This window comes from Peromyscus californicus, unplaced genomic scaffold (genome assembly GCF_007827085.1).
Source record: "Peromyscus californicus insignis strain IS unplaced genomic scaffold, ASM782708v3 Scaffold_15__1_contigs__length_86483966, whole genome shotgun sequence".
NCBI lineage: Eukaryota > Metazoa > Chordata > Mammalia > Rodentia > Cricetidae > Peromyscus > Peromyscus californicus.
Window position 1 is genome coordinate 25,031,443 of NW_026294447.1, and position 19,365 is coordinate 25,050,807.

The window sequence follows — 19,365 nt, forward strand, 5'->3', positions numbered from 1 at the left end:
TCCAGGATCCTCTGCACAGGAAATGGTACCCACTCACAGAGGGCAAGTCTTCCCACCTCAATTAATGTAATCAAGACAATCTCTCACAGACCTGCTCCGAGGCCCATCTCCTAGGTGAATCTAATTGTTGTCAAATTGACAACAGACACAACTGATAAAACAACATTTAAAAAGGTACACATATTTACCTGATCAATATGAAGCAATCCACAATGCATTATATTGTAGAAATGTGTTAAAAAATCTCTATTTGGAGATACATCTTGTCTTCTTTTCATTGTATTACAAATAAGTTTATATGCATGTAATTTACCTTGTTTATACTTATCAGTCAACATGGTTGCCTAAAATTAAGAAATCAGTTTTAATACTAAAAATCAATATTGTTTAGAACTATTTAAACAATCGAATATAATGAGCAGTATCTGTTTTCATATATTTCTTTGTTGGTCCAATTTTGTTAATGAACCAGAAGTCAGGACTAGGGAAACTACTGTTACTGAAATGTTCAATGTACATATGAATAATCACAGACTGTTTCACTTGAAAACAGTTCAAGCATCAAATAATATTTAAGAGAAACAAATCTCTAAAACTGTAGTTGGTGCTTTACTTTTTATTTAAATATAATGAAGACAGGCTCTTCTAGAGTTGTGGGTATAGCTCAGTGCTATAGCACTTATCTAGTATGTGCAAGGCTATGGATGAGATCCCTGACAGGGGGAAAATGAATAAAAATAAGGAAATGTATTTAAAACATTTAAGACATACTTTTCTACACTTACTTTGGCTTTATTAAATAAATAAATAATGTGATTCTGCTATGCCTAACTCTCCTCTCTATGCAAAATTTCTTAAAGATACTAGCTAAAAAGTAAGTGTTCTTGAAGACCAAACATCTGTTAAAATTTCTATCAAATGCTCAAGACTAATTTATTAAAGAAAATATATTAATGTTTTATATATTAAGCTTACCTTAAAAAGCCAAGGTGTAAGAATTCTTAGTGGAGGAATCAAAACAGGTGGAGAAGGTGAAGTCAGGTTATCTGCTGAAATGCCAAGGTTATCTCTGATCTATAATTTTCAAATGAAAGGTAACACACATATATTACACTATTTCCTCTTTTAGCTGTTTTACCTTAAACAGAAGTCAAATCCAGTTTCTACCATAACACCCTATTTCATATGACTAATTATGGCCAAGTGACTTCACCATGCTGAGCATTCATTGAATTCAAAGCAAGATCAAGGTTGTAATTATGTTCTCAAAGGCCTCTTCTTTTTTGTGGGGAAGGGTGCTTGTTGTTTCTTGAGACAGGATAGACAAGGCTGGCCTAGAACCTGCTATGTATCCCAGCATGGCTTCTACCTCATAATCCCGTCACAGTCTTACAAGTGCCAGAATTACAGGTGTGCACCACACACCTGGCCTTCTACTTATTAATACTTTATTTTTCTTCCCTTTTCCTCTTATAGTCTTTATTTTTTCCTCACCTTGGCTAGATTTTGCCAAAGTTCACAGAGGTAATCAAAAACTTGGGCATGTATTTCAGGATCCATAATAGCATTGACATCTCCCAAAATGCCCAGCATTCTTCGCCACATGACAGTAGCAACATCAGCATGCCATCCAGTGAGCGTACCTCCTGCCATCACGCTACAGCATTCAGATGGAAATTCACTGATTTCTACAGAAAAAATAACATAATTGTGTCAGTACCCAAAGAGCCAACCTAAGTGAAGAATCTTAAATATCTACAAATGTGAACAAAAGGAAGCAAATATAAGTCATTTTTTTCTGACAATGTCAAAACCTTACCAATTCATAATTCCCTGTGTTGGTAATAATTTCTTGTTAATAGGGTTGTTATTGAGATTTTGCTGAAGAAAAAATATGCAACTACCACTTCTTGTGCAGCTTTCAAAAAGGGCAATTATTATCCATGTATGTGTGTGATGTGTGTGAGAGAGCATATGTGTGTAGAGCTGGTTCTCTCCTTACACTGTGGGTTCTGGGGATTGAAGGCAGCTGGTGGGGCTTGTGCTACAAGCGCTTTTACCCACTGGACCATCTTGCCGGCCTGTGATAGAGAAATGTATGTGGGACATAAATATCAATTTTATAATCACACACTCTCACTTATTTAATATCTAGTTTAGACTATATCATCAAGCAGAAAATCTTAGGCTAAAAGTAATTCCTGTAGGAAGTCTTCATAAGCCAATTTCTATGTAGCTAGAGTGTCCAAACAGTAGCACTGAAAGAGATATCACAACATAAGAAAGATTCTTGTACTAAAATTTGAACATAATAGTAGTTAGCATAATTATGCTTTTTTTGATGTTTTTGTTTTCTGAGACAGGATTTCTCTGTGTAGCCCTGGCTGTCCTGGAACTAGTTCGTAGACTAGGCTGACCTTGAATTCAGAGATCTGCCTGCCTCTGCCTCATGCCACCACTGCCCGGCATAATTATCCTTTTTATCTTTAATACTGACAAGGTGATAAGCAATAAATATAGGTAACTTTGATTTTAGTCTCATTTCTGCCACTAACCATGTTAAACAAATTATTTTAATGACTTAAGGTTATACTTCTTCACTTATAAAATAGATGGTTCTGCTACAGACTTTTTCCAGCTTAAAAAATCCACTATTCAGTGCTTACAACTGTATAGGCAATTCTAAGAAAGTATAAATGGTGACTCATGCCTGTAATTCGAGCTCTTAGCAAAGCTGACGCAGAAGGATCCTCACCAATTCAAGTCCAGCCTGCACTTTGTTCAAGTGAATTCAAGGCTAGCTTAGGCTACACAGTGAAATCTTGCAATAAATAACTAAACAAAAATACACAAAAATGCTGATATCCTTGCAACTAAAGAACTTAAGAAACTAAACATTTTGTAGACCCTAAGAATCTTAAATAGGTTCTTTTTTGGTTTTTCAAGACAAGCTTTTTCTGTGTAGCCCTGGCTGTCCTGGAACTCGCTCTGTAGACCAGGCTGGCCTCAAACTCAAGAGATCCACCTGCCTCTGCCTCCCAAGTGCTGGGACTAAAGGTATGTGCCACCACCATCCAGCTTAAATAAGATCTTTCATGTTTGATAATATTCCAAATATATTGATAATTTATAGACAGTCCATTTTTACAAGACATGTATCTTATATTTGTAATGCTTAAATTTTCTCTTTGCATGTAAATTATACAATAACTAATAATATTTAAAAGGTATTATACAGTTAATCTTTAGAATAAAAAGTAGGCTTTCAGTATAAAGCCAGTAAATCAAAAGAAAGCTAATGAGTTCTAACCACATAGAGTTGTAATATTCTTCCTATTCTACAGCATCTTCATACATACACGTGTGTGTATATATATATTGAGATGAATCGATTCATTTGTCTCTAACTTAACTTCCTCAGAGTAAAACTATAAAATATTCAATAATTAAAGGGGCAAGAAACAATAAACAGTATTTGTTTAAAATAAAAGTTGTGTGGCGTAGCTACAAATGATATTAATGGGCTAACTGAGGAAATGTACTAGAGCTAAAAGAATGGTAATTGATGTTAAATATTGTGAATGAAACTAATGCATTAGGCTATACAGGAAGCACACATATTTTGGGGACAGAACTACTTAAGTTTATAGGTAAACTTAAATTTTAAAATATTTACAAATTTAAATTATATGTGGAAAAACATATAAACTGGCAAAATGGTAATAGCCTGGTAAAATTTACATGAATCATTTATGGATTTTTTAAAAACTAGTCATATTAACTGTTTTGTAATTTACAATTTTTCTTCCAAATGGTGGGCAAACAGTATACAAACATGTTAAAGGTCACACCAATCCACCAAGCAGAAGCTTAGGAGTTATATAACTGCACATTAAAGAATGAGCCCTTTATTTTAGGGGATGCATGGACCTCCCTGGGAAGGAGAAATAGAATAGATTTTGCAGGTGGGGACTGGAGTGGGAGGGATCAGGTGTAAGGGAGTGGGTGGGTAGAGGGAGACAGTGCAGGGAGAGAAAGCTGAAATTGGGGGGGGGGGTTGGGGGACAGTGTAGAAACCTTGTGCAGTGGAAACTTCCTGAAATTTATGGGGGTAAACCTAGTGAGGACTCCTAGTAATGGAGGCTCTGCAGTTTGAACTGGCCATCTTTTGTAGTCAGGCAAGGCTTCCAGTGGTGGGACTGGGTTGTAGTTGGTTGAGTTGTTGGCCAAGGGGGTCCTGTGGAGATCCCTAAATAACCCAGACTGATGCTAGGATGGAAGGTCACTCTCTGAAAACTGACAGCAGGGCCCCATTGGAGAGGACAACATCTGCATAGCTCACAGAATGTAGAGAGGTTGAGCTGGTCCTGCATCTTGGAGCCTTTACCCCTACGTTCTAATCTCTTTGGTGCAAGAAGGTACTGTGCAGGCTAGAAAAAGAGAAACCCGGACACCAACCCAGCTACAAAACCCTTCACCTACAATCTGCCCTGCTTGCAAGATGTGCTGGGGCAATGGTAGTGCAGGATTTGTGGGAGTGGTCAACCAATGTTTGGTTTAATTTGAGGCCCACATCATGAGAGGGAGCCCATGTCCTATAACGCCTGGATGGCCAGGAACAGAAGACTGGATAGCCCACAGACGAAAGAAAGAAAAGAAAAGAAAAGAAGAGAGAGAGAGAGAGAGAGAGAGAGAGAGAGAGAGAGAGAGAAAGAAAGAAAGAAAGAAAGAAAGAAAGAAAGAAAGAAAGAAAGAAAGAAAGAAAGACACTGAACTAATTCCTAATGATAGTCTGCTATACTCATAGACTGGAGCCTTGTCTAGCCATTATCAGAGAAGCTTCCTCCTGCAGCAGATGAGAGCAGGTGCAGAGACACACAGCCAGACTTTATATGGAGAGCGTCTAAATTGGAGGTTTACATCAGATCCCTCCCTTCAGAGATCCGGGAACCCTGTGAGAAGAGGGAGAGGAAAGACTGTGGAGTCAGAGGGGATGGAGGACACCAGGAGAACATGGCCCAGGAAACCAACTAGACAGTGCTCATACGGGTTCACAGAGACTGAAGCAGCAAGCACAGTGCCTGCATGGGTCTGCACCAGGTTCTCTGTGCATACGTTATGGCTGTTAGCTTGGTGTTTTTGTGGAACCTCTAACAGTGGGAGTGGGGGTGTCTCTGACTCTTTTGCCTGCTCTTGGGACCCTTTTCCTCCTATTGGGCTGCCTTGTCCAGCCTCTACATGAGCTTTTGTCTTGTCTTACTGTATCTTGTTTTGTCCTGTTTGGCTGCCGTCTCTTTCTGAAGAGGAAACATAGGGGGAGTGGATCTAGGGGAGAAGTGAAGTGGGGGGAGGCAGCCTGGGAGGAGGGGAGAAAGGGAAAATTGTGGTCAAAATGTATCATATGAGAGTACAATCTATTTTCAATTAAAAGAAAAGAATACCAAGAATACACAGAAAAACAAATAAAATAATATAATTTTAGGAATATATATATAGAAAAAAAATAGAATGAGCCCTTTAAAGAAGTCCAGGAGTTAAATAGCTTTCATTTCTTCCTTTGGTAAGGTTAAATGTGCTATGAATAATAAAAATGAATCTTTAATAGGATTTCTAAGTATTTTGTCAGATATGTCCTTGGCTAATTTTCAGAATATGTTCCAAGTGTTTATCTGATGCTTTTTATACTATGCAGGATTTCAGTTAAATGCACTGAAAAAACAATAGGTGAAATTACTAATTTGACAAATTGTTTTACTAAAAGCCTGGCTGACAAAAGATAGTGTTGCTACTTCCTCCTGTGAGTGAGCAAGATACTCAAGGACAGTATTCAGAGACCTCAACCATGGTGAGCACACCTACAATCCCAGCACTTAGGGAGCTGAGACAGGAGTAGTAGGAGTCAGAGGCCAACCTGGGCTACAGTGCAACCCCCTGTCTCAAAGTCAAAATTTTAAAACAAGGAACCAGGTAGGGTGACATTGTGAGGCAGAGACAGCAGACCTCTGTGAGTTCCAGGCCAGGGCAGCCAGGGATACATAGTGAGCCCCTGTCTCAAAAAAAGAAAGAGGAGAAAGTGGGGAAGGAGAGAGAGAGGGGTGGGGAGAGGAGAGGAAAAATACCGTATCAATAAATGACACACCACCATATAGTGCAATCACCATCACTAATTATAAGGCTGTTAAAACCTATGATAAAACGTTAAAACAATCAGAGCTATTTTAATAATAGCCCCTTTGAAGGGCAAGAAAAACAACAGAAGACTCAGAGAAGTCAAAGACGTGAACTAAGTATGAATAAGCACTGCTAAGATGACCTAAGTTCTCCCGACACTAGTACTTTGTAAGAACAGAAATTCTTGCAAACATTGCCTAGGTCATCTGGCGTCTGCAGAACAGAGTGGTGGAGCTTCTCATCAAGCTGCAGATCCTTCTGTTCCATGTGATCTATATTTAGTGTAGATGGGGAAGGTGTCTGTGACCTGGATCCCAGAGCGGAATGGGCTGGGGAAGCACTTTCTGAACCTGTAAAGATAAAATTTCATAAAATTACTGTGAAGAATATATTCAGTATCCTATCTAAGACATAATATTTCAAACACCAATAGGACATAACTTTAAAATATCAAAAGATAAACCAAGTTAGATACTCTCCAAAGATGTCAACAAAAATCACACTACTGTCTACCACTGGACTAACACAGGATCAGGAATAGGTATGCCAGGCAATGGGACCCATCAGTGACAGTGACAACCTCTGTTTCCATTCTTGGTCTAGCTATACAGACTCTGGTACCAGTGCAATTTATTCTCTTTTTCTCATTTGAATTTGGGACAAGTCAACAGTGACAGGACTGTTCTTCTATATAATAATACTGATCAATGCTAGCTTGGTTTATAGTAGTTCCCAGCCTCCAGTGTCCCCTTATCTCTACTCTTTCCCACCAATCTGTTCTCATGTAACAGTGAAAACACAAGAAAATGCAGTCTGATTATGTCGTCATTTAAGATACTCCGGAAACAACACATATGCCTATGACCCCAGCACCGAGGTGTTAGGAGGACCAAGAATGCAGTGCTGCCATCCTCAGCTACATGTTCAGTCAGAGGCCAGCCTGGGCTTAATGACAGTCTGTCTTTAAAACACACACAAACATGGCCAGCAAGATGTCTCAGTCAGTTAAAGACACTTGCTTAACAAGTCTGACCACCTGAAATCCCCAGAATCTATGTCGTAGAGGGAGACAATTTACTCTGGGAAATCACCCTCTACCTTATATGTACACAGCTCACACATGCATGCACACCTTTACAACATAAACAAATACATGTGAAAGAATTACACCCCTCCCCACAAAAACTGCCATACAGAACCACCAAACAACCGAACAAAAATCTTGCAAATCAATAGATATGGTGGCACATGCCTGTCATCCTGGCACTTGGATGGCTAAGGCAGGATGACCACGAACTTAAGGTCAACCTGGGCTACAACCTGAGGCCCTGTCTCAAACACAAACAAACAAACATCCTCCAAGACTTCTCATTTCTCTTGCAAACCCTCCAATTAATTTCCTAGTGTTCAGGCATCCTTGTAATGCTCTTATTACTCAACAATCTGCCTATAATTTTTGTATTCTAGGCAAATGAACTCTATTTATTAAAATCATCATAGTCTAGACCTTTTCCATGTTTTCTTTTCTTTGCACAGAATCCTGATTAAATTCTTGGCTTAGACATTGTTTCCTACTGATGCCTACTCCTGACCTTACCAAGTGTAACTCCCTGCCATATGGCTTGATAGACTTTCATACCTTCACATTATACCACTATCATACTGACTTTAACATGCCTGTTCAGTTGGAAATACCCCTCAGCAGAATACAAACTCCTTAAACACAGGCTTGTTACTCGTCACATATCACTGATTGCTGGTGTCTACCACAGTGCATGACACACAGCAAGTGACCTTGCTAGTTTAAGCACTGTGCAGCATAAGTGCCATACAGGATAGCTGATGGGAGCTACAGAACAGAGTCCACTGGTACTAAACAGGAGCTATATACATAGTTCATTTTCTCATCTTCAATTTCTTTCTAACTCAGAAATATCAAGGTTCTAGACCCAGTAATTGTAAAATCCTTTCCTTTTTACTTCTTTCTATACAGTAAAGCAATAAACAATATAAGTTACACATTTGTATTAATTTTCTAAAAGTGTGGTTCCACATATCACTTGAGTAATTTTTAAAAGTAGCACAATAAATGCTCAAAAGATAAAGAACTATAGTATATGCATCATGTTATAATAATCACATAATCATATGATAATTATGTATAAAAATAATACAACTCCACCTAGGATTAATTAGGAGGAGTAATATTACTAACTAGGTGGCATGTTCCTTTTGTTTGACATACAAGAAAATTCCTGAGGACTCTGAAGCTTAGCCTAAGCACTATCACACGGAAGGCACAGGGTGAAAAATCTCCTTAACACTTAGCGAAAACTTCAAGCATCTCCAAGAGGCATCAATATTTTCAGCAAATGCTTTGAAATACAAATCTATTTCTTTTATCTCCATGTATTATCATATTTCATAAAAAATCAATACATTAGACATTTTAGATTTACTCTGTGTGTGTGTGTGTGTGTGTGTGTGTGTGTGTGTGTGTGTCCACTGACCACAGGATGTGTGGGGGTTAGAGGACAACTTGCAGGAGCTGTTTCTCTTCTTCCACTATGTAAATCTCTGGGACCAACTCAGGCTGTTAGGAGTGGTGGCAAGAGCCTTTTCCCAATGAGTCATCTTGATATCCTAAATCCATATTTAAGACCTAAGATTTTAAAATCAGTTTATACTGAGATGAACTACCAGAGGATCAATACTACCTTTAAGTTTATAACAAGATTCTATAATGGCTGACTTAAAGGTTTTTCACTGTTAAAAGAATTTTTTAAAGCAAAAAAAAAAAAAAAACAACCCAACATTTTTATACTGATACTCATATCCCCAATATGCATAGAGCTTATATTAACTATATGTATTAAACTTCATATCTTTTAATCTTTCCCTCTAGATTTCTTGTAGTATATGAAAACTTCTGTATTAAACAGGAGGGAAGATTCCAGGGGAAGTAACATCCCTCTGATAAAACACAGTTACCAGTGTGATAATGCATGCAAACTTGACCATAAGGAATATTATGTTGCAAAGTTTTGTATATTGAGTATAGGAAGTTATACTCACTCCTGAATTTTATGTTTGTGAATAAAAAACAGCTGTTTTTAAACACCCCTGCACTACTGATAATGTCTGAGATTAAGGTTAGTATTACTACTAAAACCTCCCAATAGGGTAACAGAATCGGTCATTCAATGCAGCACATAAGTTGCATGCATATTACAAATTCTTAGAAGTTTAGCTACAAAAAAAGACCACATAAACAAACGTAAAACCAATTTTTATACATAAGTTTTAATTTTTAGATTTTTTTATTTGAACTATTTATTTATTCATTTACTTTTGTGTGTGTATGTACCTGTGTGTGTGGGTGCACTCATCCACATAGGTACATGTGGGAGCATGGAGAGGCCTGATTGTTGATATTAGGATGTCATCATTTTCTATTGCTATCCAACTTTTAAGACAGCATCTCTCATTCAACCTGGAGCTTATTTTTTGAAGTAGACTGGCTGGCCAGTAAGCTCCTGGAGCCTGGGGCAGAAGGAATGCATTGCTATGTCTGGCTTTTTCAAGGGTTCTGGCATCCAAACTCAGATCCATGTGCTCGCTTGGCTAGTACTTTACTCACTGAATCATCTCCCTAGCTCTTGGAGCTTTAGTGTTGATGAATAAAGAGACATAAGAAAAAATGGTGACATTTTCTTTCACATTGTAATAACCTTTGAAAAACATAGCAGTTTTACTAATGTTTTAAGTAAAGTAGAATTAGAATCAAGCTTGCATAGGGAAGTATTTCTGTTTTTAAAGAGATCAGGATGCCTAGAATCATCAGTGACTACTCATGACTATGAACTGGAATGGCTAACCGCTGAGTGGGGTGCATCAGAGTACAGCTGGAACCAGAGTAAGTTTAGATCACGGTAGAGCCTTCAAGATCATTTTAATCTCTACACTAACTCTGCAGTGACATTTATATTAAAAAAATAAATAAATAAGGACACCACTTGTTATACTAAGGTTGAGTTTGGTCACATTTAAAAAGTATCTGAACCAGGCAGCGGTGGCACACACCTTGAATCCCAGCACTTGGGAGGTAGTGCCAGGCGGATCTCTGTGAGTTCAAGGTCAGCCTGGTCTACAGAATGAGATCTAGGGCAGGTACCAAAACTACACAGAGAAACCCTGTCTCAAAAAAACCAAAAAATGAAAAATATATAGTGAAGTACTTTTTTCCTCTTCTAGATTGTTTATTTAATAACCTCTTCTAGTCTGGTGCATATACATCGGGTCCACTAATGCTTACCTATATGTACTTCATGTCAAGAAACTACTTTGGGTTTTTGTTTTGTTTTGTTTGCTCCTCTGTTAAAATAAAATAAGAAATAAATGAAAACAAAACAAACAAACACAAACAAAAAACTCCACTGAAATAGCAGTAGGTCATACAAGCTGGAGAAACTTAACCATTCTTTGGAAGTTTAGAAGCCAAGATTAACATTCCCTGAGTTACTTTACCAGTAACTGTTGCAACTTCAGCAGAGAAGGCTTGCTGATTAAGGCTGCTTGTTTCTGAATCTAAATGAAGTGTTGTTAGGCTAGCCACTTCCTGCTCCTCGGTGCTCTGAAGATGGCCAGAACCTGAATCCACATCCGCAGAGGACGGGATCCCTATGTCAGTCCCGAAGCCAAAGTCTGCAGGAAGAAGAAATGCTAGTACTGCAGCAACACAATACTCAAATAGTCCAGTCCCCGCCCTCCCTCAACCACACAATGTTAGGATTGTAACACCTTACTATTAACAATGATTATTTTAAAATGACATTCTTATGTAGTTTCTGATACACTTACTACTTTTTAAGTATTTTATAAATCTGTGTGCCTGTGTGCCTGTCTACCTGTCTGCCTCTCTCTCTCTCTCTCTCTCTCTCTCTCTCTCACACACACACACACACACACACACACACACACACACACACATCACCATCATCATCATCTCTTAAAATCGCACCTGTTTGAGCTCAGTATACAATCAATCTATTACAGAAGGAAACATACACTACTCCAATGTACCTCCTAGCTCTTCACAAACTTGATTCCCGAAGTTTTTTACTTTATTCTCTGAATGCTACGTGTAGAGAGAATTTCAGCAGCATAATGATGTAGTGACATATGGTACCAGATAATAATTGCTGATATTTAACATAGAGGAATATTCAAGGAAGGGTCTGGGTAGAACAGAATTGGACAACAGACGTCAAATATGAGTGCATTAATAACAGCATCTCGTAACCATGCTGACCCTTTAATATTAACACTGTTCTAAATCATTTTTCTTTTCACATCTTCTGTCTTTAATATGTAATCTATCTTATGATGGACAATGGTTTGGGTTTTTCAAAATGCCCCCTGCAAAAAGGGGTTTTTTTTTTTCAAAATAAAATGGTCTCAACCTAAGATGACTCCCTCCACCTTACTTCAGAATTTGTGAAATCAACATATAGGGTAACAACAGAGAGCAAAGTAAAAGCTATGCAATCCACAAATCAACAAACAACTGACAGAAAACACAGCTTCAAACAGTAAAAGATACTTGCTGTCAAATTTTCGTCCATCGCACTGGAACGCACTGAAAGAATCTGAATGACTGTCCGAGCTCATAAGATCACTGCTCCCTGCGCTGGCAGGAGATGTCCACTCTGAGGGTACACCTGGGTCATCAACAGGACGCATCTGGCTCTGTTTGTTCAGAATGTCAGGAAGGTCTTTCGGGATTTCAAGGCTGCCTGGACTGCTTCCCCTTCTTGTCATAGTCTAAAACAAGAAACATTTTACAATTAACATATTTTTTAAAATTTTAATTAAGCATCCGAAACTTTTAATTTTCAAGATAATAACCAGTATAAATGCTGATATTTAGGATCTCAGTTGGACAGGAGAAACACACTTATCAAACATTCTAAATAGTATGTAATGACATGTACCTGATGCCTAAGCTACTGTAGTTCTACTTAAAGCAAAGAGCCAACTATCAGGTGAGAGGGGCTGGGTCTAAGGCTCTTAAAGAGAAGAAAAATAAACTTCACAGTGGAACAAAGAAGCAAACAGAGGACGTAAAAAGATGATTCTAAAAGAATTCTCACTCACTCAAAGAAAAAATTCAAATAAAAGGAAAGGTAACAGTCATGGACAAATTAAAACCCAAGTGGAATATGACAGTTTTTAAAAGCAATTCTGCAACTGAGAACTAGAGAGACACTAGCTTTTATTTTCATTCTGATATTTAATATTTCAGATAAATGGTAAATTTTAACATCGACTCTAGAGTTATCTGAACTGTTTAAGCAATATTTACGCTATCAAAACTACGGAACCGGGCTAAGTGACTCCTGTTGTCCTTTCCTACTGACAGTTAGCAGGTGATCCCAGCCTCACAAGAGTGTAAGGGGAACTAGGAAGGAAGTGGCTTACAACTCCTAATAGTCCAGTGTGTCTGTAGTAAAAGCTACAAATTTCAATGTTTTATGTCTTTTAATAAAAAAATACAATTTGAAAAAATATAATTTAAAATCTTTAGTTTAAAACACAATACACATATTCCGAGCCACCCCACCCCACCCCAACCCTCTGGGGATTTGACCTAAAGATTTGTAAATGTTAGGCAAGTACTCTATCACTGAGGTCCAGCCAGCTTTCCTTTTACTTTTGATAAGACTGGGTCACACTAAGTTACACAAGCTGGCTTTGAACTTACATTGTACTTCAGGTAATGTCTTGAACTAGCTATCCTCCTGCCTCAGCCTCCTGAGCAGCTGGGTAGAACTTTGTACCCCTAAGTCCAGCTTTTAAAAGTTGTAAGGGCTGGCAAGTCAGTGATGAAGGTGCTTACTGTGAACACTGATGAACAGGCAGAAGCGAGAACTACCTCCCCTAAGCTGTCCTCAGACACTCATGTGCATGCTATGGCATACATGCACCCACATATATACACAGATAAAATAAATACATTCATGGTAAAATGTTTTAATTACTTCATAAAGAAGGGTTACATTTCAGTAAAATGAAGTTTTGAAGAAGAACTTCCACATATACATTATACCTATCTTTTAGTTTTCTATCTTTGTCTCAAGCCAAATAAATGGCAGAAAAAGCAAGCTCACCGAGGCGTTCCCACTTCGAAGGCGCTCTGCTATGAACTCATCCATCAGGTCAGGGACATTAGCACTGCTGCCGCCAGTGTCACTAGTAAGAGGAGGCAGTTTGGGGCTCGTATCCTCTTTATTTACTAGAAGCAAATAAATAACTACATATAGTAAGCAACAACTTAACTGTATCTTCTAAATTTGAAACAAATAATCCAAAATAAAGTACCTCTGCCATATCCATTATTTGCCAAACATGCACTTATGAATAATTTCCCTCCTTTCAGATTTAATTTTTAAGAATTAGTAAATTGTATTTACTTTATTTAACTAAGCAGATGTTAGTCAATCTTCAGTATGACCTTAAACAGCAAGAAAGCTAGAGGTAAGCACTAGCTGAAGTCAGGTTAATATTGCCTATAAAGAAACTGGTATATTTTTCTTTCTTCCTACTCTATGCTGCTATAGGGCTGTAATAATTTACATTCTCCCTCTTTTCCCAGAGAATAAATGCAAGAATATATCCTTTCAATTTTTGCAAATCTCAGTGAGACACAAACACATTTAGGTTTGGATACAAATTAAAATTTCATGATTTGGTATACTGTTTTTTAGATTTAGCCTAAAATCTAACTTCAGTGCTTGAAGAAAAAAAAGGTTAAATTTTCACAAGAGTCAAGAAAAAAATTAAACCAAAATAGTTACTTGATTTGTTTAACACTGACACTATAATATGATTTTATAGTAACAAGATTATTTTCACTTGGAAAACTAACTGGTGGAAAATAAGATAATTATGTCACTATCATACTGTTGAAAAGTTTGTTTCTCTGTAGAACAAAGACCAGCGCTGCTTAGATACCTACTGAACCATGAAGAGTTTCAGACTGTGCAATACCATTGTCTTTATATTACTGGCCAGGCTTTGCTAAGCTGTAATATACTGCCCTCAAGTGGCATTAATGGCTCAATGCAAGATGCATTACACAGCGTTGTTAATCATGCTAACAAAACCATGTTAAAACAAATGAAAACAAAACCTACCTTACTGCTGAAAGTTAAGTTTCTGTATCTGTAAAGCTGTTTAATTTTGAAACAAGATAAAGTGGTTACTACAATCTTGCTTCCTTTTTCTAATCTGCACGTTTAGGTTCCACATTGAAATAATGATTAGCTGTTATGAAACCTTCATGCACATTTAAAATTTCACAATAAATATTTCAATCTTTCAAAGATACATTCTATACACAAGAATGAAAGGCTAAAGGCCTACAGCAATTTTTTTTTCAGAAATGCCTTGAATGGAAACTGATTAAATCTTCTTTGAGATTAAAGAAAGGATTTCCTCTTCAACGATAGTTAAGTATAATGTTGGTGCTAGTTTTAGGACTTTGATTTCTGTTATGTTAGATGTCAAAGTAACCTTCTACCAAGGAAAAAATATAAAACCAACTAAGTTAGCAGTAAGAATAAGAGAATTTAATTAGCTACAGCTAATGCCCGTTTAGACATAAAGTAGTAGGGCAAGAGAGAAGGTACAGCCAACTCCTCAGTAAACTTCAAGACTCACGGGGCACACTCAGAAAAATACTTGACCTTTGAAAGGTCATTAAATTTGTTCCTGCATCTTCCCTTTCTATTTTATTGTTCAGCAGCAAAGAGGTTTAACTAAATGCCTCATAAGGGAAATTAGTAATTTAAATAAATATTGTATGCTGGGAAAAATACAGCTGGGGAAAGGCGCATGCATAACCAAACAGAGAGAAAGCAGTGACCATCCCAAAGCTTTTTGATTGCTTAGAGCTTGCTTCAGTTGCATTAAGCCAAACTGGTGCTGTCTTTCTCCTTTTGCGCTCTGCACACTGTTAGTGCTCACCTGCAGCTTTCCTTCCAAAATAGCCCATTACATGACTGTACAGATCCCTCAGTGGAGCCTCTGCTGGCATTCTGTTCTGCCTCTGTGGGGAAACATTTGCCTTCGGCTTCGAAAGAGCATGTACAACAGTTTTATAAACGCCACCCAGGGAGCCCTGCTGTAGTCCTGCCTCGTGACTTGATGACCTAAGAGTACTGCGGCTCCCTAACTGGTTACTTGCAATTCCTTCTTTCTGTGATGTGGTGGTGGGAATCTCTGTGGATTCCTTCACTGGTTTGCTAACTGATGCTGCACCAATCGTATCGAGAGGTCTGTACACACCAAGTTTTACAAGGTCTGTACCACTAGTTGAGCTGGTCTGTGTGTTGCTGGCACTGCTATTGCTACTACTGCTAAAGGCACTGAGCTTCCGTAGTCTCATCTTCCATGGAGCCTCTTTGTTTTCCAGAGGGTTATAGAACTGGACAGACTCAGTAGACGGTCTAAAAGTAACATGAACACTATTGCGTTTCTTAGCAGCAATTTTCATGATTTTGGCCCTATGCGTTACTGTTTCAGACAAGCTCCTCTTAGTTGGAGAAAGCTTGCTAATGTTGGAAACATGAGGCATTCTGCGGTTTACTGGTGCTTTTAGTGCAGTTTTCTTGGCATGCATTATATATGGGGTGATTTTTTCATTAACTTGTATACTCTTAAGCTTTTCACCTAGTGTCACATCTACACAGGCATCTACTTCTGTGGCTGTTTGTCTATACAGATGTTTCTTTTTGTCTTTATCACAAGGGCTATCTGAACTAGGATCCGAGGACTGGTCATCAAGATTGAGTTGCTTAGATTTTTCAGCAGTTTGTGTTCTCAGGAAACTAACTGACTGGTTAGGTGCAAGAGTGCTCGTGAAGACAGCTGAGCTTGGTTCTTTTGGAAATGCTGTATTTTCAGGAGTCCCAACGACAGACATGAGATTTTCTGATGTTATTTCCTGGCCTATGTATTCTAATTTATCTAAAGATGGTATTTCATCTCTAGTTACTGCAATAATCACCTTCTGAGAAGCTGTATCTTTACCTAGCTCACTTTTACTATGATTTTCCTGGTTTTCCTTAAAGTATTCTTTCAGGGAAGAAAGAAGATCATCGTCTCCTTCAAGGTCAATGTACTGGATTTGTTCAAAAGCTGCATCTGCAAGTTCTACTGGACCTATTAAATGACAGAGATGGTCATATATGCTATCACCAACTTCCAGAGAAGACTCTCTACTATGAGAATCAGTGATGTGGCTTTCAGTGGATCTAGTTATTGAAGAAGCCTCTGTGGAACTCTGCAAGCTCGGAGCATGGCGGGATGAACTGTCAACGACAGGAACTGCACCTTTGGCTCGCTCAACAGTGAATGGTTCCAAGATGTCAGACGTGCTGCTACTTCGAGGCAATGGCTGTTCCTCATTCAAAGCTCCAAAAACTTCATTTCCAGTGTCTTCACTCTGTGAAAAATGTCTGACTCTGGTTGAACGGGGAAGGATTTGAGCATCATCAATATCTGTAAAAGACAAAAATTATACATAGTAGAAATTATAGAAATATAAAGCTGTTTCACCCACAACCCAAGCATATGCTTCCCGATAAAAAAAAATTCTGATTTTTTTTTTGTAAGTTCAACTGAAGAAAACCAATTAAAAATATAAAGCTGACTTTTCAAAAATATGATGGGCCCAAGGCATGTGGTGTCAATGAATTAGAAAACGACCGGAATGCACTTAAGATGTTAACATGCATATGAAGAGTGAGGTGATGAAACACTCGGAAGTGCAGTTTAAGATAGAGCTGTGCCAATACACCAAGCAATTCAGACTTGTTAGTCTTTCCTATTCGCACTTTAAGCGGGGGAGGGGAAAGAGATCGTAACACACAGAGCTGATTTAGGTGTTTCATGTAGACTTTTAGAAATTCTGTCCCATCAGGCAGGAAGAAGGCATTGCCTTTCCTCAACTGTCGCTATCCAATCGACCACATATTATAGTAAGGGAAATCTCCCCTCTGTTCCTTAAAGTTCTCTTTGTCAGGACACTGTATGTTTTCTTCTGTTTTACTTTATTTACTATAATCTTAAATTCTACTCTTTACTATCCAATATAATCAGTAAAAAACAAAATAAGATTAGTACATCGAAAAAATTATTCTTTGTTTTAGATAAAAATATTTAAATCTGCTATAGAGAAATCTTATCTACCTATGAGTGGCCCTTCTCATAAGCAAGCACTGTGCTGGGTAGTTTTATGCTAACTTGACACAAGCTAGTCATTTGGAAAGAAGAAACCTTAACTGAGAAAATGCCCCCACCAGACTGGCCTATGGGCAAGCTTGTGGTGCATTTTCTTGATTAATGACTGATGTGGGAAGGCCCAGATCACTGTAGGTAAAGCCAGCCCTGGGCAGGTGGTCCTGGGTACCATAAAAAGGCAGGCTGAGCAAGCCAAGAGGAGCAAGTTACTAAGTATCACTCCTCCATGGCCTCTGCATCAGTACCTGCATCTAGGCCCTGCCTTGAGTTCCTGCCCTGACTTCCCTGAATGATGGACTACAAGCTGTAAACTGAAATTACCCCCTTCCTTCCTATGCCACCTTTGGTCATGGTGTTTTATCACAGCAATAGAAACTCTAGAAACCATGGCTTCTTGCCTCTCTTTTTTAAGAAGTACAAATTCTGGGGGGCTGGAGAGAAGGCTCAGCAGTTAAAAGCACTAGCTACTCTTCCGGAAGACCCAGGTTCAATTCCAAGCACATACATGGCAGTTCACAACTGTCTGTTAACTCCAGTTCCAGGGGTCTGACACCCTCACATAGACATGTGTGTGGGCAAAACACCAATGCACATAAAATAGGAATAAATAAATAATAAAAACGAAGTACAGATTCTGAAGTCAAAAATAGAGATTCAGAGATTACCTAATTAATTCTCCTACAGATGAGGAAGTTGAAATCCAGAGGAATTAATTTTCTTTTCTCAAGTTTATAATGTAGTTTCAAAAAATGGCTTAATGTCATTACATTATTATTACAATTTTAAGTGCTAAGTACACTTAAGTCCTCAAAAATATTTATGAAACCACAAATCACAAAATCAAATACTACATATAATTTTTCAAAGTGTAATTGTTAATTGTGGAAGTTAACACAATGCCTGTGAACTCATTATAAAGTCTTGCCAGACAGTGGTAGCGCACATCATTAATCCCAGCACTGGGGAGGCAGAGGCAAGCATATCTTTGAATTTGAGTCCAGCCTGGTCTACAGGGCAAGTTCCAGGACAGCCAGCACTGTTACACAGAGAAACTCTGTCTCAATAAACCAAATAATAATAGTAATAATAATAAATTAAAAATTAATAAAAATAAAGTCTTTAGGTTACCTAGAAATAAAAAAATGTATCTACCAGCGAAATAAAATCAGAATTTTAAGAGATTATCATTGCTATTTATTACACTTGTAATGCAAATGCTAAAAGTAAACAGAACTAAGCCTGGCATCGTGGCTGGCACAGGGGTATAATCTAGCACTTGGGAGGCAGAGGGCTGAAGAGCTTTGTTCAAAGCTAGCCTATGAGCCGGGTGGTGGTGGCACACGCCTTTAATTCCAGCACTGGGGAGGCAGAGCCAGGTGGATCTCTCTGAGCTCAAGGTCAGCCTGGTCTCCAAAGCGAGTTCCAGGAAAGGCACCAAAACTACACAGAGAAACCCTGTCTCAAAAAAACAAAACAAAAAGCTAGCCTACGCTACAAAAGTGAGGCCCTATCTCACAAAACAGAAGTAACTGTACTATCACCGAAGTGTTCTAACTAAACATTTAGATCAGAATGAAGCTATCATTTTTCCAGGAACACAAAGTAACTGAGTTTTAATTCACATCCTTTAGAAGGTGAGGGCATGAGAGCAGCTTCCTTGTTTACAAAAGGTAAATTCTTATTCAGTGTAATTTCAGAGTCCATGAGAGAACTAAATGGTGGTCTTTCTGCTATCTTAAGTAAATGAAAAAAAAATATTCTTGACTACTGAATCAATGCTTCACGGAAACCTGTAATTTTATAGGCGTGACAAGTCTTTTTTGCCTAGGTTTCCTTGGTAATGTTTAGCATTAAAGCATTGAAGATTATTTTCTGTATTAAAATGTACAT

General features: G+C 38.1%; 1 protein-coding gene across 13 annotated transcripts in view; it reads right to left on the minus strand.

Annotated features, from left to right (window-relative positions):
- Positions 1 to 19,365, minus strand: part of Ralgapa1 (Ral GTPase activating protein catalytic subunit alpha 1) — a 253,765-nt gene that overhangs the window by 129,344 nt on the left and 105,056 nt on the right. For 7 of the 13 annotated variants that reach the window (XR_008218314.1, XM_052738549.1, XM_052738551.1 and 4 more), the window contains 8 exons: positions 15,199 to 16,734; positions 13,341 to 13,465; positions 11,778 to 11,994; positions 10,699 to 10,875; positions 6,369 to 6,521; positions 1,495 to 1,688; positions 976 to 1,074; positions 189 to 344 (listed from right to left, as the gene is read on the minus strand). Coding sequence is in view for 12 of the 13 variants with exons in the window: in XM_052738549.1 (XP_052594509.1) it covers positions 189 to 344; positions 976 to 1,074; positions 1,495 to 1,688; positions 6,369 to 6,521; positions 10,699 to 10,875; positions 11,778 to 11,994; positions 13,341 to 13,465; positions 15,199 to 16,734 (2,657 nt within the window). In the remaining variant the exon portion in view is untranslated. Of the gene's footprint in view, positions 1 to 188; positions 345 to 975; positions 1,075 to 1,494; positions 1,689 to 6,363; positions 6,522 to 10,698; positions 10,876 to 11,777; positions 11,995 to 13,340; positions 13,466 to 15,198; positions 16,735 to 19,365 lie in introns of those variants that run through there. The other 6 variants (XM_052738556.1, XM_052738554.1, XM_052738557.1 and 3 more) reach the window with 3 other exon arrangements.